At 41.4% G+C, this 16,606-nt stretch overlaps 1 protein-coding gene across 1 annotated transcript in view; it reads left to right on the top strand.

Moving 5' to 3' along the window:
• Positions 1–359: 359 nt before the first annotated feature.
• MCF2L2 (MCF.2 cell line derived transforming sequence-like 2) overlaps positions 360–16,606 on the top strand; it is a 189,599-nt gene continuing 173,352 nt past the window's right edge. The window contains exons 1-2 of the mRNA XM_065875824.1: positions 360–441; positions 10,306–10,420. Of these exons, the coding sequence (XP_065731896.1) occupies positions 366–441; positions 10,306–10,420 (191 nt within the window). The 5' untranslated portion in view covers positions 360–365. The remainder of the gene's footprint in view (positions 442–10,305; positions 10,421–16,606) is intronic.

Here is a 16,606-nt window from a genome sequence, read left to right as displayed (position 1 = left end):
TGCAGACCCAAAGGAATGGGCAGATCTCTAAGCACTTCCCTTGGTAATGAGACCATCCTAGCAGGTTTACTGTGAAGCTACTGAAGCTTAAGCTTCAGGGCCTCTTCCTTGCACTGACCCCTCCCAGAACCTTGGGAGAGGCACTAGAAATGTCCCGTGCTCATGTGTATAAGTGTCAAACCACACAAAACCCAGATCCATCGCTGCTTCAGGAATTGAGTTCTCAAGAGAATAATGTGCCCATAACCATATCTTGGTAAATTCTAGACTTCCCTAGTAGTGGAACTTCCCTTTCTTCCTTTAAATTCTCTTTATATTTTGCAAGGATTTAACCTCATTTGTGTTTCATTTGTACAGATGAAATTATGCAGCAGGAAATCAGGCCCTTGGTGGCAGTGGATATAATTGAACAACTTCACAGACAATTTGCCATTCTTTCAGGTAAGGGGCAAATTCATTTGCATTTCTAGATTTTGTTGGGAGGTCTTGCTGGGAGGGCCCAGCCTCTTGAACTTGATTAACATTATGCTCAAGTCTCAGTCATCCCTTAAGCCTCACCCAGGACTAGAATGAACTGAGGAATATTGAGCGGGAGGAGGGTGGCATCTCATAGATGTTACTTCGTTTGCTGTTGGGTGAAATTTGATCTTTCCCAAGAGAGTACATTTCTTTGAGGTTGTAAAGAACAGAGCTGAAAAGATTTTGAGGAAGGAAAAAGAAATAACTCCTGGGCTTCCCCGGTGGTGCAGTGGTTGAGTGTCCGCCTGCCATTGCAGGGGACACGGGTTCGTGCCCCGGTCCAGGAAGATCCCATGTGCCGCGGAGCGGCTGGGCCCGTGAGCCATGGCCGCTGAGCCTGCGCGTCCGGAGCCTGTGCTCCGCAACAGGAGAGGCCACAACAATGAGAGGTCCGCATACCGCAAAAAAAAGAGAAATAACTATTGACATTAGCTGTCACCATGATGTTCTTCCAATATTCTTGTTGGATGTTCTACCAAGATCCAACCTTAAGAGAGTCTTGGTTTTAAGGGCTCATGAATAGTGCTGAGGTTATTTGTTCTCTGAGAGATTTGTCTTTTACTCTTAGCTCTTATGGATCTAATTTTTTTTTAAAAGCTCCGTAAAATACAGGGTTCTCATTTTAAAAATTTCTGCCTGCATTGCTAATGCTTAGAACAGAGGCCGAAGCATAATACATGCTGAGGTTGAAATTATCCAAGTCCTCCTGCTTTGTCCTGTGAGGCTCCCCACATCCCCAGTCTAGGCACCACTGTCTTGACCCTGGTGGGAGTGCCTAGCCAGGCTCCTGCAGGTGAAGAGTCATAGCTTCCCACAGTGAACCTAGGATAGGGCACAACAAAAGGCAGCATGGGAAACTGTCTCTGGGTTTCTGGCAGCTGCTGCTATGGCCCTATGTCACAGAAGGCCCAAGGCCAGCATGCATTAAGGTCTCGAATGGATAATGGGGTGGGTTGGGTGGATTCCTATAGTCTTACACCAAAACTCTAATGCCTCAACTCGGAACGTGATTCTGGCATATAAGATTGCACAATGACTCATCTGGGGGAGAAGTCCATTGACTGACTGATACATTTAAATATCCAAAGTTATCTCTCTGAGTAATATTGAGGCATTTCTTTCTATGCTTATTTCTTAGAGGCAGTATAGTGAAAATCATAAACTGGTGCCAGACAGCCCTAGATACGGGTTTAGGTTCTGCTATTGACTGTGTCATGTTGGGTAATTTACTTGTCTAAGCTTCACTCTCCTCACTTGTGTAATGAATGGGATCATCATAATTTTGAGGATTAAAAACATAATGTATGAAAAGTGCTTAGTATTGCAACTGCCAACTAAATGTTTGCTCTTTTTTCCTGATATATTTCAATCCATAAAAATGTTTATTTTAATCCATAAAAATGTTATTTTATGAACCATCTAGGTTCATATTTCAACACAATTTGTGTTTTAAAGTATGTAACTGAAAAATAATTTTCAGTATGACTGCGTTTTTATAAGGGACCAAAACCATACAGTGAATATAGTGTATAATGCCACAGTTAAGTCAGGAATAGAGGTAATTGTCACTGTTTAATGCAGAACATAGAACTGAAAACTCACACTGGACCAAGAGGACACCTCTGCTTTTGGAAAGGCAGTTTGTGGCAAAGACAGTCCTTTCATTCCTGAGCTTCTTTTGTCAGCTTGTTGCCTCAAGTTTGACCTTCTTATGAGAGAGAAGCACGGATTAGCTGTGATAGCATTTGCAACACTACAAGTCAGGAATATTGTCAGCAGCCATGGGGTTCTCCGTGTCAGCACTTTTTTGGAATCAGCGGTCCTGCTTTGCATCTTTAACTGTCCCTCTTCACCTGGCAGAGGCAGCAAATGTCAGCAGCAAGGCTATCGTGGGGGCCTGTGTAGCTGTAGTTGTAAAACAGAAATCTCTGCAATTAGGTCTTTTCCCATGGCTGTGGCAGTCCAGCTGTGGCATCTGCTCTGAGTCACAGCCGTTTTCCTTGTCCTGATTCAGACAAGCAGGGTGAAGATGTTCCAGCTGCAGACTTTTCTATAGATTCCACTGAGATCTGGAGAGAGCCAGAGGCCCTATCAGCCAGGCATGCTGGGAAAGAGAGGATGGAACCTTTTTCTCAGTGAAGCCCCAGGTGCTTGGCCTGCTGTGTTTTGTGAGTGTGCTCCCCTGGCTGGTGGAAGAACAGGGCTCATTGCGTGATGCCTGACCCAGATTTGTGGCCAGATGGTTTGAAGCCTCTGGATGGCGAGGCCAGTGAGCAGGGCCATCAGCAGGAATTGGATAGTGACCAGGGCTAGGGTATCTGGTGGCTCTGACCTTGGAAGACAACTTGCATGTTCCCAATGAACTTGGGATATTTCTAAGTTCATGGCTTAGCTAGGAAACAAGAGAATATAATCAGGTTGGTGTGATGCAAACACTCTAGGCTTTGGACTCAGACCATCTAGGTTCATATTTCAACACAATTAGTAGGTTGCTCTGAACAGGGTTTCTCATCTGTAACGTGGGTTGTTTTAAGGATAGTGCTTAGCACAGTATCTGGCTACCAGAGAACTTAGCCTACAGGACATGTCTGTTTGTTTTTTAAAGTATATAACAAGAGGTCTGGAGGTAGAAATTCTTGGTATTTGATGAGTGGCTCAACAACATTTAGGCTGGCATCTTTGTGATTCTCTTGATGTTTCTCTTGTTTTTAAAGTCTTGACCCCAAGATGGTTACTACAGCTCCAGACATCAAGTCTGTGTCCAAAGCAGGAAGAAGGAAAAGGAGCAGTGATGGTTTCTTCTGTTCGTTTTGCCAAGAGAGCAATAACTTTCCTAGAAGTTCTTGGTAGACTTCTGCTTATGTCTCATTCCAAAACTATGTGATGTAGCCATTCCTAGCAGCAAGGGAGTCTGAGAAGGCAAACGTTTAGCTTTTTAGCCACCACAGTAGAAGGTGGTCAGGGAAGAGGGAGGTTGGGAATAAATTAGCTGTTTACCAGTGTCTGCCATAATGCCTTTCCTTTAATTATGAGGAATTATCCTTTTATTTTTCTTTTAATAGTTATTTTCCCTCTTGGAATTACTGCCTGAATTTCTCTCTCTTTCTGTCTCTCTCTCTCTGTCTCTGACTCTCTCTCTCTCAACACCTTTAATCCTTTTAGAAATAATTAATAATGAAGGCATGAAGTACTCTTAGGCTTGTGGAGTCCGACATCTGCCAGCATTTGCACAACAATGGAGCCCAGATTTGGTAGAGGTGGAGTTCCTGGGGGCACATGGGCAGTTCTCACCTGAAACAATGGAGAATGTCAAACCAAGGAAGTGAGCAGAGTTAAAACCGGTATCTAAGTCAGAGATGACAGACTTGAACTCACCTCCTCTCACGAAAACACCAAAATCACAGCTAACCGCTGAACAACCATCAACAAAAAAGACTGGAACCTGCTAAGTGAGGGATGGAGCTAGTAACTTGGCACCTGGGAAATGAGAACCACTGCTAGAAAGAAGGTCTAGAGCAGTGCTGTTTAATAGAAATATAATGTGACCCACATATGTACTTTTTTTTTTTTTTTTGCGGTACGCGGGCCTCTCCCGCTGCGGAGCACAGGCTCCGGACGCGCAGGCTCAGCGGCCATGGCTCACGGGCCCAGCCGCTCCGTGGCATGTGGGATCTTCCCGGACCGGGGCACGAACCCGTGTCCCCTGCATCGGCAGGCGGACTCTCAACCACTGCACCACCAGGGAAGCTCCCACATATGTACTTTTAAATTTTGTGGTAACCATATTAAGGAGGCAAAAAGGAACACAGGAAATTAATTTTATTTATTTAATTTTTTGAGCATTAAACATTTATTTAATGTTTTCAAAATTATTTAATTACATTAGGAAAGAATAAGTAGGATAAAGAGGCAGATGTGGGATTATAGAATGCATCATTATATGCACATATAATGAAAAATTACTGGACATATATAACATAATCCCAACATTAGCAGAAGTTATCTATGGCCAGTTTATATTGTTCCTTACGCATTTCCATATTTAGTTTTTCTTCACAATAATTTTAATCCCTTTTAAAATAATAGCAGGAGGAAGCATTCTCTGAAGGCTTACACACTTCAATAATATGTTTTTTAGGTTAGGCTGATGTTGGTTACAACAAATTCCCAGCCCCCTGACTCATGATTCTTTTATTTATTTATCTTTTCTAGGAAAACAATTTTAATAATTTTATTTAACCTGGTATAGCTAAAATATTGTTCCAACATATGATCAGTATTCAAAATTATTAATAAGGTATTTTACTTTTTTGTACTAAGTCTTAGAAATCTGTTGATAGTTTGTATTTCCCACTTACAGCACACCTCAGTTTGGACTGGTCACATGTCAAGGGCTCAGCAGCCACATGTGTCTAGTGGCTATTGTATTGGGAAGTGCAGGCTACAGAAATGATTCTCAGTCACATTGGACCAAATGCCTCTTTTTTAAAAATTTTTAAAATAAATTTATTTATTTATTTTTGGCTGCATTGGGTCTTCGTTGCTGTGTGGGCTTTCCCTAGTTGTGACCAGCGGGGGCTACTCTTTGTTGCGGTGCGCAGGCTTCTCATTGCGGTAGCTTCTTTTGTTGCGGAGCATGGGCTCTAGGTGCACGCGGGCTTCAGTAGTTGTGGCACGTAGGCTTCAATAGTTGTGGCTCATGGGCTCTAGAGTGCAGGCTCAGTAGTTGTGGCGCACAGGCTTAGTTGCTCCGCAGCATGTGGTATCTTCCTGGAGCAGGGATCGAACCTGTGTCCCCTGCATTGGCAGGCGGATTCTTAACCACTGCGCCACCAGGGAAGTCCCAAATGCCTCTTTTTTTATAACAAATAATTTGTATTGCCCCTCACCATCCTGAAATGAAATGTATAGATACTGTAGTAATCTGCATTAGTTAGGGTGGGATAAAGAGCTATAACAAATAGACTCCGAAGTGTATGTACAGTGGCTCAAATGAACACAGTAGAAATTTAGTTCTTACTCTTGAAAACAGTCCAGCATGTATGTTCAGCATGTATGTATATTCAGCACGTATGTATGGTCAGCAGACAACTTTTCTTCACGTTCATGAATGAAGCCTCCTTTCACTTTGTGACTCTTACTGATATTATCCATTTTGTGTCTTTCTTATTAGCCGCATCCAGGAAGCAGACAGGGAAAGACAGCATACCACTTCTTAAAAGCCTCGACTCAGTAAGAGTACGCACGACATTCCATTGACTTGAACCCAGCTCAGTCATGTGGATACACTTAACTGCAAAGGAAGCTGGGAAATATAGTTTAGCTGTGTGCCCAGAGGGTGAACAGCCACCCTCTACTTATTTATGCATATACTTAAAAAAATTAAAAAATTAAATGTAAAGGAGAGTTGTAATGTGAAGGAGAAAGAAAAGGAAACAATAGTAAAATAATATGTATTTCAATATGTATTTCCAGCTATTCTAGAAAAAATAATGAAGTAGTCAGGTGCTTGCCCCTGTACATGGAGTCACCATGAATGTAGCAGGTACAAATGCTGGGATGTGGTATGGGTGACCAGACATCCTGAGTGGGCTTACTGTAGTAGTTTTCTAAAATAATGAACAGTTGTTGACAAAGTTCTGAACAAGGTGGTAAAGTATTATCTTCCGTCAATTTATAGGGTTGTTGCAGTTTCTGGAAAATTCAGTATATTTTTGAAACACTTTAAAAATATTTTATGATTTGTGACAGCATGGGTGGACCTTGAGGGCATTATGCTACGGGAAATGTCAGACAGAGAAAGACAAATACTTTATGATCTTACCTAGATGTGGAACCTAAAAACTGAGCTCATAGGAGGAGAGAACAGGTTGGTGGTTATCAAAGGTGGGTGTGGAGTGGGGAAAATGGGTAAAGGTGGTTAAAAGGTACAGACTTCCAGATATAAAATAAATAAGTTCTGGGGATATAATGTATAGCATGGTGACTGTAGTTAATAATACTGTATATTTGAAAATTGCCAAGAGAGTAGATCTTAAAAGTTTTCACCACAAGAAAAAAAATTGTAACTATGTGAGGTGATGGATGTTAATAACTGAAATCAATTTTGTACACCTTAGACCAATACAATGTTGTATGTCAATTATATCTCAATAAAACTGGAAAAATATTTTTAAACACTTTATGATTGTATGTAAAACAAAGAGTCTAGGATCAGATATATAAATGTATTTTTTAACATACTGAGTTTCTGGTAAGACATTTGGAAATCAAACAAGATGTGAGACAATTCTTTATTACATAGGTCAGATTATTTAGTATCCCAGGCCCTGAGATTTCAGGTGCCTCCCAGTGAGTGGTGCTCCCATTTTCCCAGCTAAAGTCAGTTCTTTTGGGGAAGAGAAAGGGAAAATAGACACTGGGAGGCAAATAGCAGTAACCACTTCACTCTCTTTCCCACTGTTGCTCTTCACCATCTTCCTATAGGATTTCCCAATGTTCCAAATTCTCCTCTAAATGATGCAAGTCTTTATGCCAGCCAACACCCAGATCCTTATGGGAATGGTCTTATGTACCCCAAGCACTTGCTAGTGTTTTCTGCAGTAAAGCTAGCATTTAATGTATAGGCAGAAATAATACCAGGAGGAGTGATGTTTATTTTATTAAGTCACTACTGTACAATACTTAGTTCCAAGGAGTCTGGTTTTCTTTACCTTCCTTGCATAGGGCTTCTTTGCACAATCTTTCTTCCTTTTGCATTTCCACGTTTCCTCGCAAGGTGGCACTGAATGCCTCGTTGTGGATGGAGGCTCAGCTTTGTTTCCTTGGTGCTTCTGTCTCTAAGACTAACAGACTAAAGTTCAACAGCACGTGGTGTCCCCAGTTAACCTCGGGTCTCTCTGGTGTTCAGTATCAGTATTAACCAAGATATGAGAAAACTACCCATCTTTCTCCATTTAGGCATGAATACCTTTCATTATAGTTAATGAAAAGGTTAAATCATGAAATGGTATAATCATATATCCTTATGAATATTTTACAGTGTTTTGGTTCCTTGAAATATTTTAGCCATTCTCTCGGCAAATATTGTTTGTACAATTAAGTACAGTGTTACAATGCATCTAAATTTAGCCTTACCCGAGATGTAACTTTTCTTAATTCACATTTCTCTGAAGCTTCCTATGATTGTGAAACTAGAAAGAGGAATAATATTTATTAGTTGAAAACTGATAGTATCCTGATCTAAATTGTTTTCAGTCAACATAACGAGGCAACTCAATCTTGTCAAACAACTAATCTGCAGGTATCTTTTTTTAAATTTAAAATAAGTATACAGGATTTAAGAGGCATTTCCTGGAGAAGAATGAATGGTCATCCAGACACATATCACAGTGATGGGTCTCTGAAAGCCCAAGACTCACGTTAACAATACTTATAAGAGACTTGTGTAGAAAAACCACAATGCTGACTTACTCTTTACATGATACAAATATTCGTGTTTGCTCAGTAGCGCATTCTCTCCCTTGAAACAAATTTACATGGAACAGCAGAGTATAAGCAGAAGATACCAGGTGTGAACTCAGAGCAGCAGAGTGGATTGGATGATCCTAATGGCGGTGTCATCAGGTAGACTGGAGACATGGCCTGGATACTCAAGGTTGTGGGCCAGGACCCTCTCTCCTTAGAATAGCTGCCTGCCTTTGCTTCTCTGAGTCTCCCTTTTCCATAGTTTCTTCATTGATCTCACACCCTCAGTAATCATGCAGTCCTCATTAAACCACACCCTGCACTGATGCCTCTTTCGTTAGATACGTGGAATACGTGTGGTCATTTGTAGTTAACTTCACTTGGGAGCCGTGTTCCACTGAAAGTAGCCTCCCTCCACGGGCATAGCCTGGAAGGTGCTCCCAGCACTTCAGCTCATGTCCCTCTGCCTAGTGCACAAGCGCTCCAACTTTCTTAGTCCTCCGTGCCTTAGCAGCTCAGTCATTTTTTCATGGCCCTTTTTGGCCAAAAGCAATACTTAACAGTCAAAACAACTTAAGTCTATATGTCCTGACAACTTAGTAGCTGTTTGAAAAAATAAATACACACAGTTGAAAGAAAAAGTAATATTTAACTTTCATTCTTAGAGAACCACAATTATCTCAAACCTTGGAATCAGTCTAGACATCACCACCTGCATTTCCTGTTCCACATTGATTTTCATACTTCACTTGCTGTTTTTTTTTTAATTAAAATTTTTAAAAATTTATTTTTTATTTATTTATTTTTGGCTGCATTGGGTCTTCGTTGCTGTGCGTGGGCCTTCTATAGTTGTGGCGAGCGGGGGCTACTCTTTGTTGCCGTGTGCGGGCTTCTCATTGCGGTGGCTTCTCTTGTTGTGGAGCATGTGCTCTAGGCGCTCAGGCTTCAGTAGTTGTAGCACGCGGGCTCAGTAGTTGTGGCTCACGGGCTTTAGAGCGCAGGCTCAGTAGCTGTGGTGGACAGGCTTAGTTGCTCCGTGGCATGTGGGATCTTCCCAGACCAGGGCTCGAACCCGTGTCCCCTGCATTGGCAGGCAGATTCTTAACCACTGCACCACCAGGGAAGCCCTGCACTTGCTTTTTATCCCAACAGCCACCAAACCCCCAACTTCCCAAAGATGCAATGCCATTCAAAAGAATACCGCACAGTTTAATATTGAAATTCCGAACTACCTCAAGCTAGTAGCAAGCAAGGCATCTGACAGATGCCAATTATTGCTGTTTTTCCCCCAAATTTAAAATATTCATGGTGGTTTTGTGAGTTCACTGTGGTTCCCTGTTTGGGAACCATGGGGCTGGAACATAGTCATGTGGGTACATCTAGGGGCAAAGAGATTGAGAAATATAATCTGCTTAATTTAATCTGGTGGCCTCTGCTCCAATGACTTAAATATTTGAATATTAATTTTATACTTTTGTTCTCACAGGGTTGTCTTATATTCCCTTGTAAGAGTTACTGAAGGGCAGCTGATTATTGCCTCCTTGCAAGAATAATAACCGTAATAATGGTTACCATTTATTGAGCACTTATATAATAATAAACACTCTGCTAAAGTGCTTTTCATATATGTTCTCACTTAATCCTCACAGTACCTTTTGAGGTAGGTACAGGTAATATGCCTATGACATAGATACATATGTATATATAAGGAAACTTGTATTTAAGTGTCTTGCTTAAAATCACATAGAGATTCAGTGGTAAAGCAGAATTTGAACAAGCCTGTCTGATTTTAGAGCCAACTCTCTCTCTCTCTGTTTTTTTGGCCATGCCGTGCTGCATGCAGGATCTTAGTTCCCTGACCAGGGAGTGAACCTTTGTCCCGGGCAGTGGAAGTGGGAAGTGCAGCGTCCTAACTACTGGGCCGCCAGGGAATTCCTTAGAGCCAGCTCTCTTAACCACCATGCTCTTTCATCTTTGATATTTACTAACTACAAAAATAAAGAGCAATATTATGTATTTGTGTTGGCATTATTTACTATTCTACCTATGCTAAAAATATTTAAATCAGTGTTATCTTTTATACAGTAACCATCTTCAAAGGATTCAAAAATTGAATTCTCACAACACCCTGAGCAAGCATGAAGGAGAGAGACTTGTTCGAAATAGTTCAGTGTCAACCTTCCCGCATTCTGCTCTGAAATAATACAGACAGAAAAGGGGGTGGCCAATGCACATCTCGATATTAATTGAAGTCCCTTACCTGCAGAGGTGTGATGTGAAACATTTTGCTAACATCTTGACCACCTGTTTTTGTTGCAGGAGGCCGAGGGAAAGATGGTGCGCCCATCATCACTTTTCCAGAGTTTGTGGGGTTTAAACACATCCCAGATGAGGACTTTCTGAATGTCATGACCTACCTCACCAGCGTCCCCAGGTGAGCTGAACACAGTGCCCTGCTGCCTTCCTCGTCACTGGCTTTGTCCTGAATTTCCCATGTGGAAGGGCTGGGCTGAGATGGAATCTTCCCTGAGCAGAGCTCACACTGGCATATAACTTAGCCAGTTTTGCTTATCCATCAGTCACAGACAAGGGACGTGGAAAGAGACTAGAAAACAAAGTTACACGAGTATCGGTTTTGCTTATGGTGTGCACATACGCAGTACTTAATAAACATTGTTGAGTGAATGAAAAATTGATTGAATCGCTAATGCTGCTCTTGTTCCTTCAGGTTCATTGCTCTAGATTAAGGTGATTCTGGCTTCCTGGGGCCTGTCGTCTCAGACACCTGGCCGCTGCTCAGGGAGGTCAAGCCATGTTAGGAGTTATTGAATTTATCTCCCTCAAATAAGGAATTCAGGAGTAGATTTTATAGTTGTCATTGTCAGATGAAGAAACTAAGTCACAGAGCAAGGAAACTAAAAGTCCAGGAATAAAAACTGTGCCTAAAGCTGAGACCAAAACAGAGATGTTTTTGGGCATCTGCTACTTCCCCCTCTCTGGCCCAGGTCTCACATATTTATGCCACTTAAGTCAATAAATAGCCAGATCTCCAAGGGATGGAGTGTGGTACAGAGTTCATACTGGTGACAAACATTTTATAGACATAGATGGAGCTGGGCGTGGGGTCCAAACCCAATTCTCCCAGAAAGCAGACTTGGCCAGGAAAGGCCCTACCCTCCATGGGTCTGTATTGCTTAGGATACCGTCTGTTACTTAAGTGTTTTGTGGTTAGGAGTCTACACAACAGCCAGAGGTGTGCTGTTTTGCTTGCTTTCCATCTGCCTTATATGATTTAGAGGTAAACACCTGCTCTGTGATTGAAAGGCCACCTGGAGTCTGATCCCACCTGCAGAGATTAGGAAGTTGATTAGTTTGGTTTAACCAAACCCACTCTTTTTTTGTTTTTTGTTTTTATTTTTTTGTTTTTTACCCTTCTTACTTCTTCTTCAGAGAAAGCTATGGATTTATTTTTAATGTACTTCTTCAAAATTCAGTACTTACATTTCACTATTTCCCCTGTTCTCTGCCTCTGATCCCGGAATATTGTATGTATTATGCAGACACGAGAGGATTTGGGCTTTGTTGGTTTGAGGGAAGGATGCTGTATATCTCTGGGTTTTGCTTACATGGTTCTGTCTACAGGAATGCCTTTGCCACCCTTCTAGGCCTGGCTAATTCCTGCACCATCATCAGCCCTTTGTCTGATCTCATTTCTTCAAGGAAACTTGCCCTGACCCCAGTTCTGCTCTCACAGACTCTTTATTTCCACAGAACCCAGAGTGTACCCCTTGTATAATGCCACAGTATATGGAAATTATTTCTGCGTCTTCCATTAGACTGTGAACTAGTGAAGAGTAGGGGCCAATGCTTTTTTCCCCCCTTATTTTCTTTTTTTAATTCCTAGCCCAGCACATAGTAGGTTCTCAAAAAGTGATGTTGGTGGAATTTCCAGTTCTGATATAATTCATCTCAATCAAAGCGTATTTGTTATAGGGTGAGAAGCGGGACGCTGCCAGAGAGAGGGGAACCCCACTCCTCACTCCTGCCTTTTCCTCCCAGGGTTATAGGGAGTTGAACTTGGTCTCCCTCTTCGGCTCAATTGCCTACCAAAACATTGACCTGTCCTTCTGTGAGGAGCAGCAAGGAAGAGGGTGAGCAGGGAGGTGGGTAATGGGTGGAAGTGCCTTCTCCCCATTCTCATTATATTTGTTTTAAACTCACTGTCTAATTTTACTGAATCCCCGGATACAGTCATGTGCTAAGTGAAAAGTGTCATTTTCATCTTGTCCTTGCAGCCTTTTCTGAGTCACGCTAAGGACTGGACATTGAGTGCCATGTAACCCAGTGTAGAGAGAAGCATCAAGGGGTAGAAACCCTATCTCACAGGCAAAAAAGATAAGAAAAATCAAGAGGCTACTGTTTAGGCCTGTCTTCCCTTTTCTGCTCTATGCTTCTTGTATAATTTCTTGTGAACTAGGGAGTATTTTCCTTTCCTAGAGTGCAGTTTGTCTCTTGAGAAAGAGTAGTTGTCTGACCAGTTATTCCTCTTTCCTCTTCCTGGCATTTGCTCCTACTTGCTCACTGCCCACCCCTTGTTACTTTCAACATAAAACAGAGACAACAGGTAAGAAGGTCTGAAAGGAGAATTTGACCTAAACTTTGCTTCCCAGTTTGCATTTCAGTTTCCAAAGAATGAAACCACTCCTGTTCCTTTTATGATTCCTATTCATCACAATTTGCATCTTTCTAAATGTTACAGTGGTAACCAGGCACCAGAGCTTTTCCCAGATTGCACAATGTTTTATAGGCAGGTGGAATGACCTACAACAAGAAGGAAGAACTGACACACTAGAAGAGGAGACTGGCAGGATACTCAGGGCAGGGAAAGGAAAGCTCGATGCCTGAAATGAATAAGGATCTCTCATTATGGCTGGGTTGGGCGAGTGCCGTAAGGCTTCCCACGGTAGCTCATTTTTTATCAGATCTTTGCTGAGTGCCATCAGTGTGTAGGGATCTAGGTTAGGTGCCATAAAGGACCAAAAACACCATAAGACAATATCTTGGATCTCAAGAGATTCATCACAGGACTCTGTTGTCATGATATTTTGTGAAATATGCAAAGAAACTGCTATAGGAGCTCGGAAGAGAGAAAAGTCACTTCAGACAGGAAAAAACAAGGAAAACTTCAAGAATGAAGTGGGCTTAAAGGATGGATAAGATTTCCACAGGTAGATCGGAGAGGGACATTTCAGAGAGAGAGAGAGAACGGGATGGTGTTTAAGAGCTTTGGACACAGGCCAAACTGGATTGAAATCCAGATTCTATGCTCCTCAGCTGTGTCTGGAGCAAATGACTTGGCTTCTATTTCCAACCCCCACTCCACTGCTGGATTTTGAAGTTTTAAATAGAGCTTGTTTGGGGAATTACAGACTATCCAGGTTGCCCAGAGCAGAGTGAAAATCCTTTTCGGATAGCAGTGAGAAATGAGACCTGGATAGACAGTGGGGAACAGACCGGGCAAGGCGTTTTCCACCAAGTTAAGGAGTTTACGCACAGTGAGCAGGACCAGGCCGTTGGAGGTTCTGAGGAGGAAAATGGCAATCAGATTAATTTGGTGGTGGTGTGCAGGATGGATCACAGGTAGTGGGGGAAAGGGGGCAGGGAGACCAATTAAGGGCTTCCGTCCCGGGATAGGTGCAAAGTGAGGAGGGAGTGAGCTGCATGATGGCAGGAGGACTGGACAGAAGGGGATGGACAGGAAGGACAGGCACTGAGGACTGGTGGTTGTGAGGGAAGAGGGAGAATGAGGAACTAATGATGATCCTCAGCTTTAGGAATTGTGTTCACAGTCAGATCTTTTTGCTTTTACATGTCTGGGCACATGGAATTGAGGTCTCATTTGAAAACTGTCTCCAGTGGCTACAGACTGTAGCTGAGTGGCTTGAAAAGGCGTTAGTGAAATATTCTGAGCCACAGAGATGGCCAACTATTTTTAAATCACAGTTGTTTTTCGAAAAATCAATATTTGTATAACTAAGCATTTTTTTTTTTTTTTTTTTTTTTTGTGGTACGCGGGCCTCTCACTGTTGTGGCCTCCCCTGTTGCGGAGCACAGGCTCCGGATGCGCAGGCTCAGCGGCCATGGCTCACGGGCCCAGCCACTCCGCGGCTTGTGGGATCTTCCCAGACTGGGGCATGAACCCGTGTCCCCTGCATCGGCAGGCAGACTCTCAACCACTGCGCCACCAGGGAAGCCCTAAGCATGCATTTTTATTACCCTATTTCTCTATTCAGTTTCTTTGTTTTACTCATAGTTCTGAGTTCATTACCTGAGAGGGATTGGAGAAAGTACTTTTATTAGATGGTAACAAGAACTATATTTCATAACTGAATTTTATGATTATTTACTATTTCTGAAGGTCTTTTTCTATAATGAATCTGTCCAGAGGCCTATTTAAGTTTGAAGAATTCTTCCATGTCCCTTTTCCTCCCATAAAGCCTGATGAATATTCTTTGAGAAGAGTTGTACCTCTTTTACAATACACTGTCTGATAGAATGCTGTCGGGCATTTCTACTTTAGGAAGAGAGGGAAGGAGGACAGTGTTATTATTTGACCTGTGAATTATAATGACTTGCTCGTTTGTATTGAAAGACTGAATGGGATTATAGCAACCCGGCAGCTTTAGAAACCAGCCTCGCCAGAGAAGCGAGTTCGATCTGGGCCTTTTACTATTATGAAGACAGTGGAAAAGCCCCTGTTTTTAAGTGGCTTTGAATAGTATTAATAGGAAAGGTGCTGCTATGATTGAGTAGTTAGGATAAGGTATGTTATTTCCTGGACTGGCTATGGAATTGCTCCCCCAAATCAGGAAAATGGAATCGTTCATTTGACTTCTAAGGATAGAGGTTCAGAGTGGGGAGTCTTATTGGGCTGCTGTCTTGCCCAAGGTGGATGGATTTGCTTCACAGCTCTCAGGAAGGATGCCTTCGGAGACCAGACCTTAGGCACCCAACTGAGGCTCAAAATTAGAGAGCACCCCATGGATTTATTATGAATAAATGGTGACAATGGCAAGTAAGTCTTATATACCAGGAGAATTTGAATGGACTATATTAGAAGCCAGAAAAAAATTTTAATATGCCAGATTGCTGGTCTTTGCTATGTAAGAGCCAGGGTGTCTGACATTGTTTCTCCCCAGTAGAATGACCTAGTGTGTATACAACAGCTTTTCTTTGTTCATTTGTTGAAGTGATTGTTTTAGAATACCCATGCTGTATCCTGCCTTTGTGCTATCTATCCTGTACAGAGAGGGGCTCATTTTCCCTTTTCTGATAATTCAGGTTTCTTTAGACATTCAAAACACAGCCTCTTGCTTGAATTTAACAGTGCTAATGATTGTAAATATCTGAAATTTGTTCTTACTCAATGGTATTATCAATTACAAACAAGATAATTGCTCTAGTTCTGTGAAAAATGCCATTGGTATTTTGATAGGGATTGTATTGAATCTGTAGATTGCCTTGGGTAGTATGGTCATTTTAACAATACTAATTCTTCTAATCCATGAACATGGTATATATTTCCATTTGTTTGTGTCATCTTCAATTTCTTTCATCAGTGTCGTATCAATAGTTTTCTGAGTACAGGCCTTTTACCTCCTTAGTTAGATTTATTCCTAGGTATTTTATTCTTTTTGATGCAATTGTAAATGGGATTGTTATCTTAATTTCTATTTCTGATCGTTTATGTTAGTGTATAGAAATGCGACAGATTTCTGTATACTAATTTCATATCCTGCAACTTTACTGAATTCATCGATGAGCCCTAGTAGTTTTCTGGTGGCATCTTTAGATTTTCTGTGTATAGTATCATGTCATCTGCTAACAGTGAGAGTTTTACTTTTTCCTTTCCAATTTTGATTCCTTTAATTTTTTTTTCTTGTTTGATTGCTGGGGCTAGGACTTCCAATATTATGTTGAATAAAAGTGGCAAGAGTGGGCATCCTTATCTTGTTCCTGATCTTAGAAGGAAATGCCTTCAGCTTTTTACCATTGAGTATGATGTTAGCTGTGGCTTTATTTATTTTTTTATATTTATTTTTTTATTGAAGTGTAGTTGATTTACAATGTTGTGTTAGTTTCAGGTGTACAGCAAAGTGATTCAGTTATACATATATATATCTATTCTTTTTCAGATTCTTTTCCCTTATAGGTTATTACAAAATATTGAGTGTAGTTCTCTGTGCTATACAGTAAGCCCTTGTTGGTTATCTGTTTTGTATATAGTAGTGTATACATGTTAATCCCAAACTCCTAATTTATCCCTCCTCCCCCTTTCCCCTTTGGTAACCATAAGTTTGTTTTGTATGTCTGTGGATCTATTCCTGTTTCATAAACAAGTTCATTTGTATCATTTTTTTATATTCCACATATAAGTGATATCATATAATATTTGCCTTTCTCTGTCTGGCTTACATCATTTAGTATGATAATCTCTAAATCCATCCATGTAGCTACAAATGGCATTATTTCATTCTTTTTCATGGCTGAGTAATAGTCCATTATATATATATATGCACCACATCTTCTTTACTCATTCATCTGTTGATGGAAATTTAGG

The sequence above is a fragment of the Phocoena phocoena genome, chromosome 4 (assembly GCF_963924675.1).
Source record: "Phocoena phocoena chromosome 4, mPhoPho1.1, whole genome shotgun sequence".
Classification (NCBI taxonomy): domain Eukaryota; kingdom Metazoa; phylum Chordata; class Mammalia; order Artiodactyla; family Phocoenidae; genus Phocoena; species Phocoena phocoena.
The sequence above is the reverse complement of the archived record's forward strand: the minus strand, read 5'-3'. Positions and strand labels throughout refer to the sequence as shown.